Source organism: Pleurodeles waltl, chromosome 7 (genome assembly GCF_031143425.1).
Source record: "Pleurodeles waltl isolate 20211129_DDA chromosome 7, aPleWal1.hap1.20221129, whole genome shotgun sequence".
In the NCBI taxonomy this organism is placed as follows: Eukaryota; Metazoa; Chordata; class Amphibia; order Caudata; family Salamandridae; genus Pleurodeles; species Pleurodeles waltl.
The window spans coordinates 933,405,839-933,420,218 of record NC_090446.1 but is presented as its reverse complement, the minus strand read 5'-3'; the positions used below and the strand labels follow the sequence as shown (position 1 = coordinate 933,420,218).

Here is a 14,380-nt window from a genome sequence, read left to right as displayed (position 1 = left end):
CAGGGGTGTGCCACTTGGAGAAACAATGGTTCATTTTTAGTGAAAGAACACTGATACTGGGGCCTGGTTACCAGGGCCCCAGCACACACTCATAAGTCAGCATCAATATATATCAATAACTGTTGAATTTTGCACTGTGTCCACTTTTAAAATAGCTTGCCATTTTATGCCAAACTGTGTACGTTACTGTTTTAATTCAAAGTCCCATCTTTATCTATGCAAACTACCTTACATTTAATGTACTTACCTGCAATTTGACTCTTGTGGTTCTAAAATAAAGAAAATATTTTTCTATATAAAAACCTATTGGCCTGGAGTTAAGTCTGAGTGTGTTCTCATTTATTGCCTGTGTGTACAACAAATGCTTAACACTACCCCCTGATAAACCTACGGCTCAAACACACTACCACAAAATAGAGCATTGGTATTATCTAATTTTGCTTTTATCAACCTCTAAGGGGTACCCTTGGACTCTGTGCACACTCTCGCACTTTGAGACAGTATATACAGAGCAAGCTGCCTACATGCACGGATACCAACACCATAGATCGCTCCTAAAGCAAAGATGCCACCTCTTGTTACAGTATGAGAGGTGTGAATGATCTGAACAGGGAGAGGCAATCCGGGGAGGAGACTGCGCAGCAGGTCAGACATACCCCTTTTCAACAATCTTTACAACCCACTGGTCTGTAGTGATGGTACTCTAGGCTTGTACCAAAATAAACACCTGACTTCCTACCGGTCTCTAATCAACCAACAAAGGTACCAGGGCTGATTTCTTGTGGTGGCTGGGGAGGAGGAGGAGGAAAAAGTGAGTGCCTGAGGTGGTGCACAGCCTCTAACCTCTATCCAAGATTACTGCAAAGCAAGGGTTAACTGGTGTTGACAAAGCCTCTTACAAAGGGTCAAAACTTCACAAACTCCTGGAATTCTTTCCTTTGGCGCTGCAGTCCAAAGTGGATGTGATGGCTGAGGGGCGGGAGGAAGGAGAGGCAACAATTTAAATTGTATTTGACCTAGCATCAGGCCGTGGCAACTCCCTAGCTTCTTGTTGTGGTTCCTGTGTGCTGGGCTTCACAGGCTTACCTCACTTTAAAGCAGATGAAAAATACTTTCAGCTCTGAGGTTCCTGGCCTTGGCCTAGAGACTCCTTGGCTACAGAGGGTGGTTTTCGATGTTGACCCATTCAGACCACAGTAGGTGGGGCAGACTATTGAGGCTTGTTTCAACTAGAGTCCTTCGGTTAAGGAAGAGCACACCGAGGATTGCCTCTTGCTATGGAACTTTAGCAATGCCCCCTAACATAAGCCCCTCACTCCCCTTGCTACTGTGACCTGGTGAAAGGAAAGAACACTTGCATTTGGAGTTACAACCCAACTAGGGGTGGTAGACTTGTTGCTAGAGAGTCTGAACAAGACTGAGCTAACCGGAAAACCTGTGAGGAGGACATCTTGAGAGTGTTGTCATCCAGAAGCCAAGGGGTCCATGCAGTAGAGCAGCAAAATTGTGGACCCTTACCCTTGGAAGAGCTAGTGAGAACTGCATATAATTGCCAGCCAGGTGCCTCTATTGCTGCCCTTACAGTCCCTGAAGAATCAGAAAGTCTACTTTTGAAACCAGTGTCATGTGGGTCTGCTGGAGATTGTTGCCAATATTTGATAACCATTTGAACCAATTTTCTAGCCCTTTGAGCTACCAGCAATGAAGTCTACAATCTTGCTTAAATCCCAGCTGACAAGTTCCCAGTTGAGTCTTGTACTAAAAACCAGAGTCCAGCCACCGGAAGATTTTTGTTCACAATAAATTAAAACTAAAAGATACTACACATTTGAGGGGAAGAGGTAGAGCTGCTCCCACTCCTTCCATCAGTTCCAATTAAAGCCATAGGGACCAATAAGGTCCTTAACTGGTCTTTTGACTTCAGTTTATTGGAAACCCTCTGTAAGGAAATGCCTCTCTGTATAACTATTCGTAAGATTTTGGACTGATGCTGCTGGTGGGTGGACTGAGTGCACTGAGTCTTGCTAACCAAAACCCAGTGCCTGTCTACTTTCCCTTAAATGAGCATGTCGTATCAGCTAAGCTAACTTACTTTTAAGTTCCTCACAAATGATACCCAGGGTACTGAGGGCATGTAAGTTTGTAAGTTAGAGGATGTGCCAGGGAATGCAACACTGGTTGTGCCACGAAGATGCGATGAATAAAACATGAATCTCAGCCTGCCATTTGCATTCTGGAACAAAAGTTTAAACCTTTGCTATTTAAAGAAACGGAAAAGCCAGACTTCCCCGTGATATAGGTGCAAGTCATCCCTACGGCAAGCCAATCATGCCCCAGGCAGGGTGCAACATATCTTCTGGATATAACATGTTATTTTACATGTTCGGATAATAAAACCAAACAACTGTCTGCTTGGATGCCCAAATGGCGAGTACAAAGTGACACGTTGACCCCCTTCGCTGTGCTAACTCTGGTACGGTGGAGCCCAAGTGGCTTTTCAAAGGTATCCAACAACTCTTTACATTGAGCCTGACTTGATTCTCTGGTATAAATTTATGTAAAAATCTGCAGTTTGCAACTCCAGCACAGTTACTTTGTTGCCTTTAGTCCCCTTTGCCTATACCAGTTGCACACAGGATCCTGTCACTGAGACATTATCAGGACAGCATCGCCCAAGCATCTACAGCTCTGCTGGGCAGAAAGCTCCTGTTTTTGCCCTCTACATTTGTAAGCTACCACCTTTTACGCTGGTCCTCATCAATCTTAAGGAATTACTATCACATCTTTTTACCACAGTGTAGCCAATGACCAGAGTTTCTTCTAAAATCAATACATCTATTAACTTTGCACACTTTTAAAACTTTTTAGAAAAGGGTAGCTTCTACTAAGGAACAGACACCCATACATGTTCCAAGCTTCTAAGGTCGACTTGGCCTAAGCATACTGGACCAATGTTGACAAATCAAGGGGCTAAGTCCAAGGGGGCTATAGTATCTGAAGTGGTATTTTGGCAGCACATATTTTCCCATACTGAATTAAATGCCAAAACCCCCATGATTCACCTTCCCACCAAGGGAGCCCTGATTGTTCATCTGCGCTACCCAGACAAAGTTCTTACTCGCATTAACATGGCTATCCAATCTAGTGAACTCTTAATGAAGGCCAGGTCCAAGACAAGGCCTCAAATATTTTACTGCTTATTAGTTTCTCTTTGAAAGACATGTTAGCTGGGGCTATAGAGCTTCAATATAGCCCACAAAGCTCAATATATTCTCCCTACTTTCATAATTACCCCTTGCAAGTGCGTACCTGATAGATGTGGTGCGTGGTCTGTGCTCCCTAGAGTCCATCACCCAGCCCACATGGCATTCCATTGGGGGATTCGAGCTGTGTCGAGTCTTCCTCTTCCGGGGAGTCTGAAAAGCAAAAACAAAAGAGTTGGTTTTATTTTACGTAATGGTCCACACCTTTATGGGTGTTACACCATTAAAACTAGGCAAACACTTCCTACACTTTTCCATATCCGAAACATCAATGGAAACCTCAACTGTCACCAAGCACAGTTTTGTACAAAGGTTCTTGTACTAACAGTAAAATACCATATTCAAGTTAGTCAGGAAAGGAAAACGTTACCATGTAAGCACCGGTTTGTGGCATGCAGTACTGTAGATTCACACGATCTGCATATTCCTGCCACCTAGTGTTGGGCTCTGATGTAAGCAACTTGTTTTTCTTCTAAAAAGTCTTTCTAGTCACAAGTAATAAGGACTCCTATCACGGGTACTGCAAATGGGCATCAGCTCCATTGTTAGATTCTTTTCAGCATGACAGGCGAGGATGTAATTGAACAATAATAACCAGAAAAAGGCTGTCAATGCAAAGTGTTAAAAAGAGAATGCATCTGCAACAACCTTAGGCTTCAGGAGAAGAATGGAGGACATATGTGAATCTAGAGCACTAAATGCCACAAACAGATGCTTAACAGGGTAGCTTTTTGTTCATGGTATATGTAGTTATCTGTTGCTCTTCACAGACCAAAGCAGAAGCAGTCTTGGGCATTCCCTTCAGCAGAAGGAGAATTTGTAAAGTGCACTGGGTGGAGGAGGGTGTCTCTGAGAAAACACTGATCCTCCTGGACTTCATGCACCATCACCTTGTGGAAGCCAGTAGCCAGATGCAGAAACTCATGGTATGAGGTAGTGTCATCTGGTGGGGGTGGTCAGACACGGTAAAGGTCTGGATCAATACCCCTGGGTAAACGGACAGTAATTCAATGGGTCATGATGTGACTGGGGGAATAGGTAGTTACAGCAAACACGCAAAAGAAGGATGTGGGGAACTCTGGTGATTAAGGCAGAGGGGCTTCTTGTGGATGAGGTGTTGCCGGCAAAGAGGATGTGGATGGAGGACGACGACAGGGGCTAGGTAGTACAGGGCTAGTGCCCCGATCCAAGTGCCTCTTGGTCCTGGCCCCCATTTTCTGCCGGTTGTCATTGTGTTTGACTATGTTTACTGGGAGCCTCCTAACCAGGACCCCAGTGATTATGCTCTCTGTTCAAACATTGTTACTTGAACCACATACACCTCACAATTGGCATACTGGTGCCCCCGTGTAAGACCCTTGTATATAGTACCCAGGGCATTGGGGTACCAGAGATCCCCATGAGGAGCCCATGCAGGGAGGAGATAACACCCTCTCCTCTTGGAAATAGGTTTTACATGGCTTGGGAGGGGTAGCCTCCCTAAACCATTGGTATGCTTTAATGGACACATTTGGTGCCCTCTGTGCATAAACCAGTCTACACCAGTTCAGGGAACCCTCCCCCTGCTCTGGCCACTCCCCTGTCCATTACCACCCCATGCGTGGAACACAGAGCTCCTACAGAGGGTCCATGGGTTCTGCCATCTTGAATCCAAGGTTGGCAGGGACCTCTGGGTGCAGCTGAGTGGCCAAGTCAGGCAGGTGACGTCAGGACCCCCTTCTGATAGGTGGTCACCTGACTAGGTGACCAGTCCCCCTTTCAGGGATATTTAGGGTCTCTCTCTTGGGTGGGTCCTAATATTTGGCTTGCAAGATTCCAGCAGGACTCCTCTGCAATCTCTACTTTGACTTCTTGCCACTGGAACCGCGACTGGACCCTCCAGGAACCGACAATCTGCATCCACGACAAAGACTGTTTGCAACATTGTTTCCAAGGCCCCTTCTAGCTTCTGCAGTATTTCCCCACCTGTGCATCCTCTGAGGACGGGAAGCCTTCAGTTTGCATGAGAAGGAATATCCCTTGGAGTGAAGGAGTCTGTAGGAAGCTGTCTCTGTGTATACCATATCAAAATGAGATAGTGTGCACAGAATCCAGGGGTTCCCCAGAGGCTTAACCGGTTCTGTGCCGCAGACGTAATGGTTACGTCCTTCGGCACAATGCTCATGTGCCCAGGACGTAACCATTACGTCTTGGGCACAGAGCATAGAGCGTGTGATCGCTCGCTGATCACAGAGGCCTCCTCCCCATCGCGCTGGAAGCTTCAGCTTCCGATCACGTGGAGGAGGCCTGAGAGGCTTCAAAGGGAAGGAAATGAAGTCTCTCTGAGCATTTTAGCAGCCGGATTGCGAAGACGATTTTTGATAGGCCAATCTGCCCCCATGTGGGCAGAAACCACTTAGGCACCAGGGACTGGGGTGTGAGTATGCATGTGTTTTCTTGAAGGGGGCAGCCCCTTGGGTAAGGGTCGCTCCTCATGGGGGAACATTACTGTTGGCCATATCTGCCCCGCATTGGGGGCAGATGGGCCTATTTTTTGGAAGGCCCATTTGCCCCTTGGGGGGGGGGGGGGGGAGTATAGCCAGAAAGCCCACCAGAGGCCACAGAAGTTTTTATTTGGGGCCAAAGTTGTTCTGCCCACCAGTGGGCAGATGGGGCAATTACCCCTGATCCACACCCACCGGATTCCACAAGCAGAAAGTCTACTAGAGGCCAGGGAATTTAAAAATATATATATATTGGGGTGGTGGCTACCAACCAGTATGGCCTGGTTACGCCCCCACCTCAACTGAAGGGGGTAACCGTCTTTCAGCTCTCCCCCGCACTCTAAAACATCTTATCCCACAGCAAGCAAGAAGACATTTGATTACTTTGGGTTTTAGTTTTACATTTGAGCCATGAGAGCTTGGCTTACTCTCAAAATCGTCCCACTTGGAATAGTGAGGGCTGCACTTTATGGACTTTGGGACGCTGCCATGTAGAAAAATCCACAAGACCTAGACATCTGAAAACTAAACATCTGGGTGATTCCAGGGTGGTGTGCTTCACATGCACCCGCACCATTTTTGTACCCACAATCCCCTGCAAACTTCCAACTTTGCTGGAAATCACACATTTTCCCACGTTTTTGTGATGGAACCTTCCGGAATCTGCAGGAATCCACAAAATTCCTACCACCCAGCATTGTCTCATCTATACCGATAGAAATTCTGCTGCACTTGTCAGCCTAAAAATGATTTTTTTTTTCTCAAACTGCCCTTTTGGACCCCCTTTGGTTCCCCCTCAATATCGACATGTTTTTGGCTCTTCCCTTTCACAAGCTCTTGGCCCACCTACACAATGAAAATGTCACTTACCCAGTGTACATCTGTTCGTGGCATTAGTCGCTGCAGATTCACATGTTGTGCATAGCCCGCCATCTGGTGTTGGGTCGGAGTGTTACAAGTTGTTTTTCTTCGAAGAAGTCTTTCGAGTCACAAGACCAAGGGACTCCTCCTCCTTTGCTTCCATTGCGCATGGGCGTCGACTCCATCTTCGATTGGTTTCCCCGCAGAGGGTGAGGTAGGAGTTGTGTGTGTTAGTAATAGTGCCCATGCAATGGAGTGAATAAGTATGTACCAGTTAAGGTTTAAGTAATATATTTACAAAATGTACAAAGTTGAAGATAACTTCCAAACGGCTACAGGCTCCCGGGGAGGCGGGTGGGCACATGTTAATCTGCAGCGACTAATGCCACGAACAGATGTACACTGGGTAAGTGACATTTTCAGTTCGATGGCATGTGTAGCTGCAGATACACATGTTGTGCATAGATTAGTAAGCAGTTATCTCCCCAAAAGCGGTGGCTCAGCCTGTAGGAGTGGAAGTAGTCTGAAATAGAGTTCTTAGTACGGCTTGACCTACTGTGGCTTGTTGTGCGGATAGCACGTCTACACAGTAGTGCTTAGTAAATGTGTGAGGAGTAGACCATGTGGCTGCCTTACATATCTCGTGCATTGGAATATTCCCTAGGAAGGCCATGCTAGCGCCTTTCTTTCGGGTTGAGTGTGCCCTTGGTGTAATGGGCAGCTCCCTTTTGGCTTTAAGGTAGCAGATTTGGATGCATTTAACTATCCATCTGGCTATACCCTGTTTTGATATTGGGTTTCCTGTATGAGGTTTTTGGAATGCAATAAACAGTTGTTTTGTTTTTCTGATTTGTTTTGTTCTGTCAATGTAGTACATTAGTGCTCTTCTGATGTCTAATGTATGTAGTGCCCTTTCAGCTACTGAGTCTGGCTGTGGGAAGAACACTGGTAGTTCTACCGTTTGATTTAAGTGGAACAGTGAAATAACCTTTGGTAGAAATTTTGGATTGGTTCTTAGGACTAACTTATTTTTGTGTATTTGGATATAAGGTTCTTGTATTGTAAACGCCTGAATTTCACTTACTCTTCTTAGAGATGTGATGGCGATGAGAAATGCAACTTTCCAGGTTAGGAATTGTATTTCGCAAGAATGCATGGGTTCAAAAGGTGGACCCATGAGTCTCGTTAAGACGATGTTGAGGTTCCATGAAGGAACGGGTGGTGTCCTTGGTGGTATAATTCTTTTGAGGCCTTCCATAAACGCTTTAATGACAGGTATCCTAAATAGTGAAGTTGAATGGGTAATCTGCAGGTATGCAGATATTGCTGCGAGGTGTATTTTAATGGAAGAGAAGGCCAGGTTTGATTTTTGTAAGTGTAGTAAGTAACCCACTACATCCTTTGGAGATGCGTGTAATGGTTTAATTTGATTATTATGGCAGTAGCAAACAAACCTTTTCCATTTGCTTGCATAGCAGTGTCTAGTGGATGGTCTTCTAGCTTGCTTTATGACTTCCATACATTCTTGGGTGAGGTTTAAGTGTCCGAATTCTAGGATTTCAGGAGCCAGATTGCTAGATTCAGCGATGCTGGGTTTGGATGCCTGATCTGTTTGTGTTGTGTTAACAGATCTGGCCTGTTGGGTAACTTGACGTGGGGTACTACTGATAGGTCTAGCAGTGTTGTGTACCATGGTTGCCTCACCCATGTTGGTGCTATCAGTATGAGTTTGAGTTTGTTTTGACTCAATTTGTTTACTATATATGGAAGGAGAGGGAGAGGGGGAAAAGCGTACGCAAAAATCCCTGACCAGTTCATCCATAGGGCATTGCCTTGGGACTGCCTGTGTGGGTATCTGGATGCGAAGTTTTGGCATTTTGCGTTCTCCTTTGTTGCAAATAAGTCTATTTGAGGTGTTCCCCAAATTTTGAAGTGTTTAGAATTTGGGGGTGAATTTCCCATTCGTGGACCTGTTGGTGATCTCGAGAGAGATTGTCTGCAAGTTGATTCAGGGCCCTTGGTACTAGAAGTACCAGTTACAAGGGACTTATCTGGATGCCAGGGTCTGCCAATTGTGGATACAAAAGTACAGGTTAGGGAAAGAACACTGGTGCTGGGGCCTGGTTAGCAGGCCTCAGCACACTTTCAATTGTAAACATAGCATCAGCAAAGGCAAAAAGTCAGGGGGCAACCATGCCAAGGAGGCATTTCCTTACACACACTGATGCCAGTGTACATTTTATTGCAAAATACACCCCAGAGGGCACCTTAGAGGTGCCCCCTGAAACTTAACCGACTGTCTGTGTAGGCTGACTAGTTCCAGCAGCCTGCCACACTAGAGACATGTTGCTGGCCCCATGGGGAGAGTGCCTTTGTCACTCTGAGGCCAGTAACAAAGCCTGCACTGGGTGGAGATGCTAACACCTCCCCCAGGCAGGAGCTGTGACACCTGGCGGTGAGCCTCAAAGGCTCACCCCTTTGTCACAGCCCAGCAGGGCACTCCAGCTTAGTGGAGTTGCCCGCCCCCTCCGGCCACGGCCCCCACTTTTGGCGGCAAGGCTGGAGGGAACAAAGAAAGCAACAAGGAGGAGTCACTGGCCAGTCAGGACAGCCCCTAAGGTGTCCTGAGCTGAGGTGACTCTGACTTTTAGAAATCCTCCATCTTGCAGATGGAGGATTCCACCAATAGGGTTAGGATTGTGACCCCCTCCCCTTGGGAGGAGGCACAAACAGGGTGTACCCACCCTCAGGGCTAGTAGCCATTGGCTACTAACCCCCCAGACCTAAACACGCCCTTAAATTTAGTATTTAAGGGCTACCCTGAACCCTAGAAAATTAGATTCCTGAAACTACAAGAAGAAGGACTGCCTAGCTGAAAACCCCTGCAGAGGAAGACCAGAAGACGACAACTGCCTTGGCTCCAGAAACTCACCGGCCTGTCTCCTGCCTTCCAAAGAACTCTGCTCCAGCGACGCCTTCCAAGGGACCAGCGACCTCTGAATCCTCTGAGGACTGCCCTGCTTCGAAAAAGACAAGAAACTCCCGAGGACAGCGGACCTGCTCCAAAAAGACTGCAACTTTGTTTCAAGGAGCCGCTTTAAAGACCCCTGCCACTCCCCGCAAGAAGCGTGAGACTTGCAACACTGCACCCGGCGACCCCGACTCGGCTGGTGGAGAACCAACACCTCAGGGAGGACCCCCGGACTACTCTCCGACTGTGAGTACCAAAACCTGTCCCCCCTGAGCCCCCACAGCGCCGCCTGCAGAGGGAATCCCGAGGCTTCCCCTGACCGCGACTCTCTGAAACCTAAGTCCCGACGCCTGGAAAAGACCCTGCACCCGCAGCCCCCAGGACCTGAAGGACCGAACTTTCACTGGAGAAGTGACCCCCAGGAGTCCCTCTCCCTTGCCCAAGCGGAGGTTTCCCCGAGGAACCCCCCCCTTGCCTGCCTGCAGCGCTGAAGAGATCCGTTGATCTCTCATAGACTAACATTGCAAACCCGACGCTTGTTTCTACACTGCACCCGGCCGCCCCCGCGCCGCTGAGGGTGAAATTTCTGTGTAGGCTTGTGTCCCCCCCCGGTGCCCTACAAAACCCCCCTGGTCTGCCCTCCGAAGACGCGGGTACTTACCTGCAAGCAGACCGGAACCGGGGCACCCCCCTTCTCTCCATTCTAGCCTATGCGTTTTGGGCACCACTTTGAACTCTGCACCTGACCGGCCCTGAGCTGCTGGTGTGGTGACTTTGGGGTTGCTCTGAACCCCCAACGGTGGGCTACCTTGGACCAAGAACTGAACCCTGTAAGTGTCTTACTTACCTGGTAAAACTAACAAAAACTTACCTCCCCAGGAACTGTGAAAATTGCACTAAGTGTCCACTTTTAAAGTAGCTATTTGTGAATAACTTGAAAAGTATACATGCAATTGAAATGATTCAAAGTTCCTAATGTACTTACCTGCAATACCTTTCAAACAAGATATTACATGTTAAATTTGAACCTGTGGTTCTTAAAATAAACTAAGAAAAGATATTTTTCTATAACAAAACCTATTGGCTGGATTTGTCTCTGAGTGTGTGTACCTCATTTATTGTCTATGTGTATGTACAACAAATGCTTAACACTACTCCTTGGATAAGCCTACTGCTCGACCACACTACCACAAAATAGAGCATTAGATTTATCTATTTTTACCACTATTTTACCTCTAAGGGGAACCCTTGGACTCTGTGCATGCTATTCCTTACTTTGAAATAGCACATACAGAGCCAACTTCCTACAGTGTGCATTTATTGTGCTGAGAAGTTTGATACCAAACTTCCCAGTTTTCAGTGTAGCCATTATGGTGCTGTGGAGTTTGTGTTTGACAGACTCCCAGACCATATACTCTTATGGCTACCCTGCACTTACAATGTCTAAGGTTTTGTTTAGACACTGTAGGGGTACCATGCTCATGCACTGGTACCCTCACCTATGGTATAGTGCACCCTGCCTTAGGGCTGTAAGGCCTGCTAGAGGGGTGTCTTACCTATACTTGCATAGGCAGTGAGAGGCTGGTATGGCACCCTGAGGGGAGTGCCATGTCGACTTACTCGTTTTGTCCTCACTAGCACACACAAGCTGGCAAGCAGTGTGTCTGTGCTGAGTGAGAGGTCTCCAGGGTGGCATAAGACATGCTGCAGCCCTTAGAGACCTTCCTTGGCATCAGGGCCCTTGGTACTAGAAGTACCAGTTACAAGGGACTTATCTGGATGCCAGGGTCTGCCAATTGTGGATACAAAAGTACAGGTTAGGGAAAGAACACTGGTGCTGGGGCCTGGTTAGCAGGCCTCAGCACACTTTCAATTGTAAACATAGCATCAGCAAAGGCAAAAAGTCAGGGGGGCAACCATGCCAAGGAGGCATTTCCTTACACAACCCCCCCCCCCAAACGAAAGAGGATGAGACTAACCTTTCCCAAGAGAGTCTTCATTTTCTAAGTGGAAGAACCTGGAAAGGCCATCTGCATTGGCATGGGCAGTCCCAGGTCTGTGTTCCACTATAAAGTCCATTCCCTGTAGGGAGATGGACCACCTCAACAGTTTAGGATTTTCACCTTTCATTTGCATCAGCCATTTGAGAGGTCTGTGGTCAGTTTGAACTAGGAAGTGAGTCCCAAAGAGGTATGGTCTCAGCTTCTTCAGGGACCAAACCACAGCAAAGGCCTCCCTCTCAATGGCACTCCAACGCTGCTCCCTGGGGAGTAACCTCCTGCTAATGAAAGCAACAGGCTGGTCAAGGCCATCATTTGTTTGGGACAAAACTGCCCCTATCCCATGTTCAGAGGCATCTGTCTGCACAATGAACTGCTTAGAATAATCTGGAGCTTTTAGAACTGGTGCTGAGCACATTGCTTGTTTCAGGGTGTCAAAGGCCTGTTGGCATTCCACAGTCCAGTTCACTTTCTTGGGCATTTTCTTGGAGGTGAGTTCAGTGAGGGCTGTCACAATGGATCCATATCCCTTCACAAACCTCCTGTAGTACCCAGTCAAGCCAAGGAATGCCCTGACTTGAGTCTGGGTTTTTGGAGCTACCGAGTCCAGAATAGTCTGGATCTTGGGTTGGAGTGGCTGAACTTGGCCTCCACCTACAAGGTGGCCCAAGTAAACCACAGTTCCCTGCCCTATCTGGCATTTGGATGCCTTGATAGAGAGGCCTGCAGATTGCAGAGCCTTCAAAACCTTCTTCAGGTGGACCAGGTGATCCTGCCAGGTGGAGCTAAAGACAGCAATATCATCAAGATAAGCTGTGCTAAAGGACTCCAAGCCAGCAAGGACTTGATTCACCAACCTTTGGAAGGTGGCAGGGGCATTCTTTAAACCAAAGGGCATAACAGTAAACTGATAATGCCCATCAGGTGTGGAGAATGCTGTTTTCTCTTTTGCTCCAGGTGCCATTTTTATTTGCCAGTACCCTGCTGTCAAGTCAAAGGTACTTAAGAATTTGGCAGCACCTAATTTATCTATGAGCTCATCAGCTCTAGGAATTGGATGAGCATCTGTCTTGGTGACAGAGTTGAGCCCTCTGTAGTCCACACAAAACCTCATCTCTTTCTTTCCATCTTTGGTGTGAGGTTTGGGGACTAAGACCACTGGGCTAGCCCAGGGGCTGTCAGAGCGCTCAATTACTCCCAATTCCAGCATCTTGTGGACTTCCACCTTAATGCTTTCCTTAACATGGTCAGACTGTCTAAAGATTTTGTTTTTGACAGGCATGCTGTCTCCTGTGTCCACATCATGGGTACACAGGTGTGTCTGACCAGGGGTTAAGGAGAAGAGTTCAGGAAACTGTTGTAGGACTCTCCTACAATCAGCTTGCTGTTGGCCAGAGAGGGTGTCTGAGTAGATCACTCCATCTACTGAGCCATCTTTTGGGTCTGATGACAGAAGATCAGGGAGAGGTTCACTCTCTGCCTCCTGATCCTCATCTGTTACCATCAACAGATTCACATCAGCCCTGTCATGGAAGAGCTTAAGGCGGTTCACATGGATCACCCTCTTGGGGCTCCTGCTTGTGCCCAGGTCCACCAGGTAGGTGACCTGACTCTTCCTTTCTAGCACTGGGTAAGGGCCACTCCATTTGTCCTGGAGTGCCCTGGGAGCCACAGGCTCCAGGACCCAGACTTTCTGTCCTGGTTGGAACTCAACCAGTGCAGCCTTTTGGTCATACCAAAACTTCTGGAGCTGTTGGCTGGCCTCAAGGTTTTTGGTTGCCTTTTCCATGTACTCTGCCATTCTAGAGCGAAGGCCAAGTACATAGTCCACTATGTCTTGTTTAGGCTCATGAAGAGGTCTCTCCCAGCCTTCTTTAACAAGAGCAAGTGGTCCCCTTACAGGGTGACCAAACAGAAGTTCAAAGGGTGAGAATCCTACTCCCTTCTGTGGCACCTCTCTGTAAGCAAAAAGCAGACATGGCAAGAGGACATCCCATCTCCTTTTGAGTTTTTCTGGGAGCCCCATGATCATGCCTTTTAATGTCTTGTTGAATCTCTCAACTAAGCCATTAGTTTGTGGATGGTATGGTGTAGTGAATTTGTAAGTCACTCCACACTCATTCCACATGTGTTTTAGGTATGCTGACATGAAGTTGGTACCTCTGTCAGACACCACCTCCTTAGGGAAACCCACTCTGGTAAAGATACCAATGAGGGCCTTGGCTACTGCAGGGGCAGTAGTCGACCTAAGGGGAATAGCTTCAGGATACCTAGTAGCATGATCCACTACTACTAGGATATACATATTTCCTGAGGCTGTGGGAGGTTCTAGTGGACCAACTATGTCCACACCCACTCTTTCAAAGGGGACCCCCACCACTGGAAGTGGAATGAGGGGGGCCTTTGGATGCCCACCTGTCTTACCACTGGATTGACAGGTGGGGCAGGAGAGGCAAAACTCCTTAACCTTCTGGGACATATTGGGCCAGTAGAAGTGGTTGACTAACCTCTCCCACGTCTTGGTTTGTCCCAAATGCCCAGCAAGGGGAATATCATGGGCTAAGGTCAGAATAAACTCTCTGAACGACTGAGGCACTACCACTCTCCTAGTGGCACCAGGTTTGGGGTCTCTGGCCTCAGTGTACAGGAGTCCATCTTCCCAATAGACCCCATGTGTTCCATTTTTCTTGCCCTTGGACTCTTCAGCAGCTTGCTGCCTAAGGCCTTCAAGAGAGGGACAGGTTTCTTGTCCCTTACACAGCTCCTCCCTTGAGGGTCCCCCTGGGCCTAAGAGCTCAACCT

General features: G+C 47.5%; 1 protein-coding gene across 2 annotated transcripts in view; it reads right to left on the bottom strand.

The window, feature by feature from the left end:
* LARP1 (La ribonucleoprotein 1, translational regulator) overlaps positions 1–14,380 on the bottom strand; it is a 547,470-nt gene that overhangs the window by 134,235 nt on the left and 398,855 nt on the right. For both annotated transcript variants that reach the window (XM_069199616.1, XM_069199617.1), the window contains exon 14: positions 3,310–3,416. In XM_069199616.1, the coding sequence (XP_069055717.1) occupies positions 3,310–3,416 (107 nt within the window). The remainder of the gene's footprint in view (positions 1–3,309; positions 3,417–14,380) is intronic.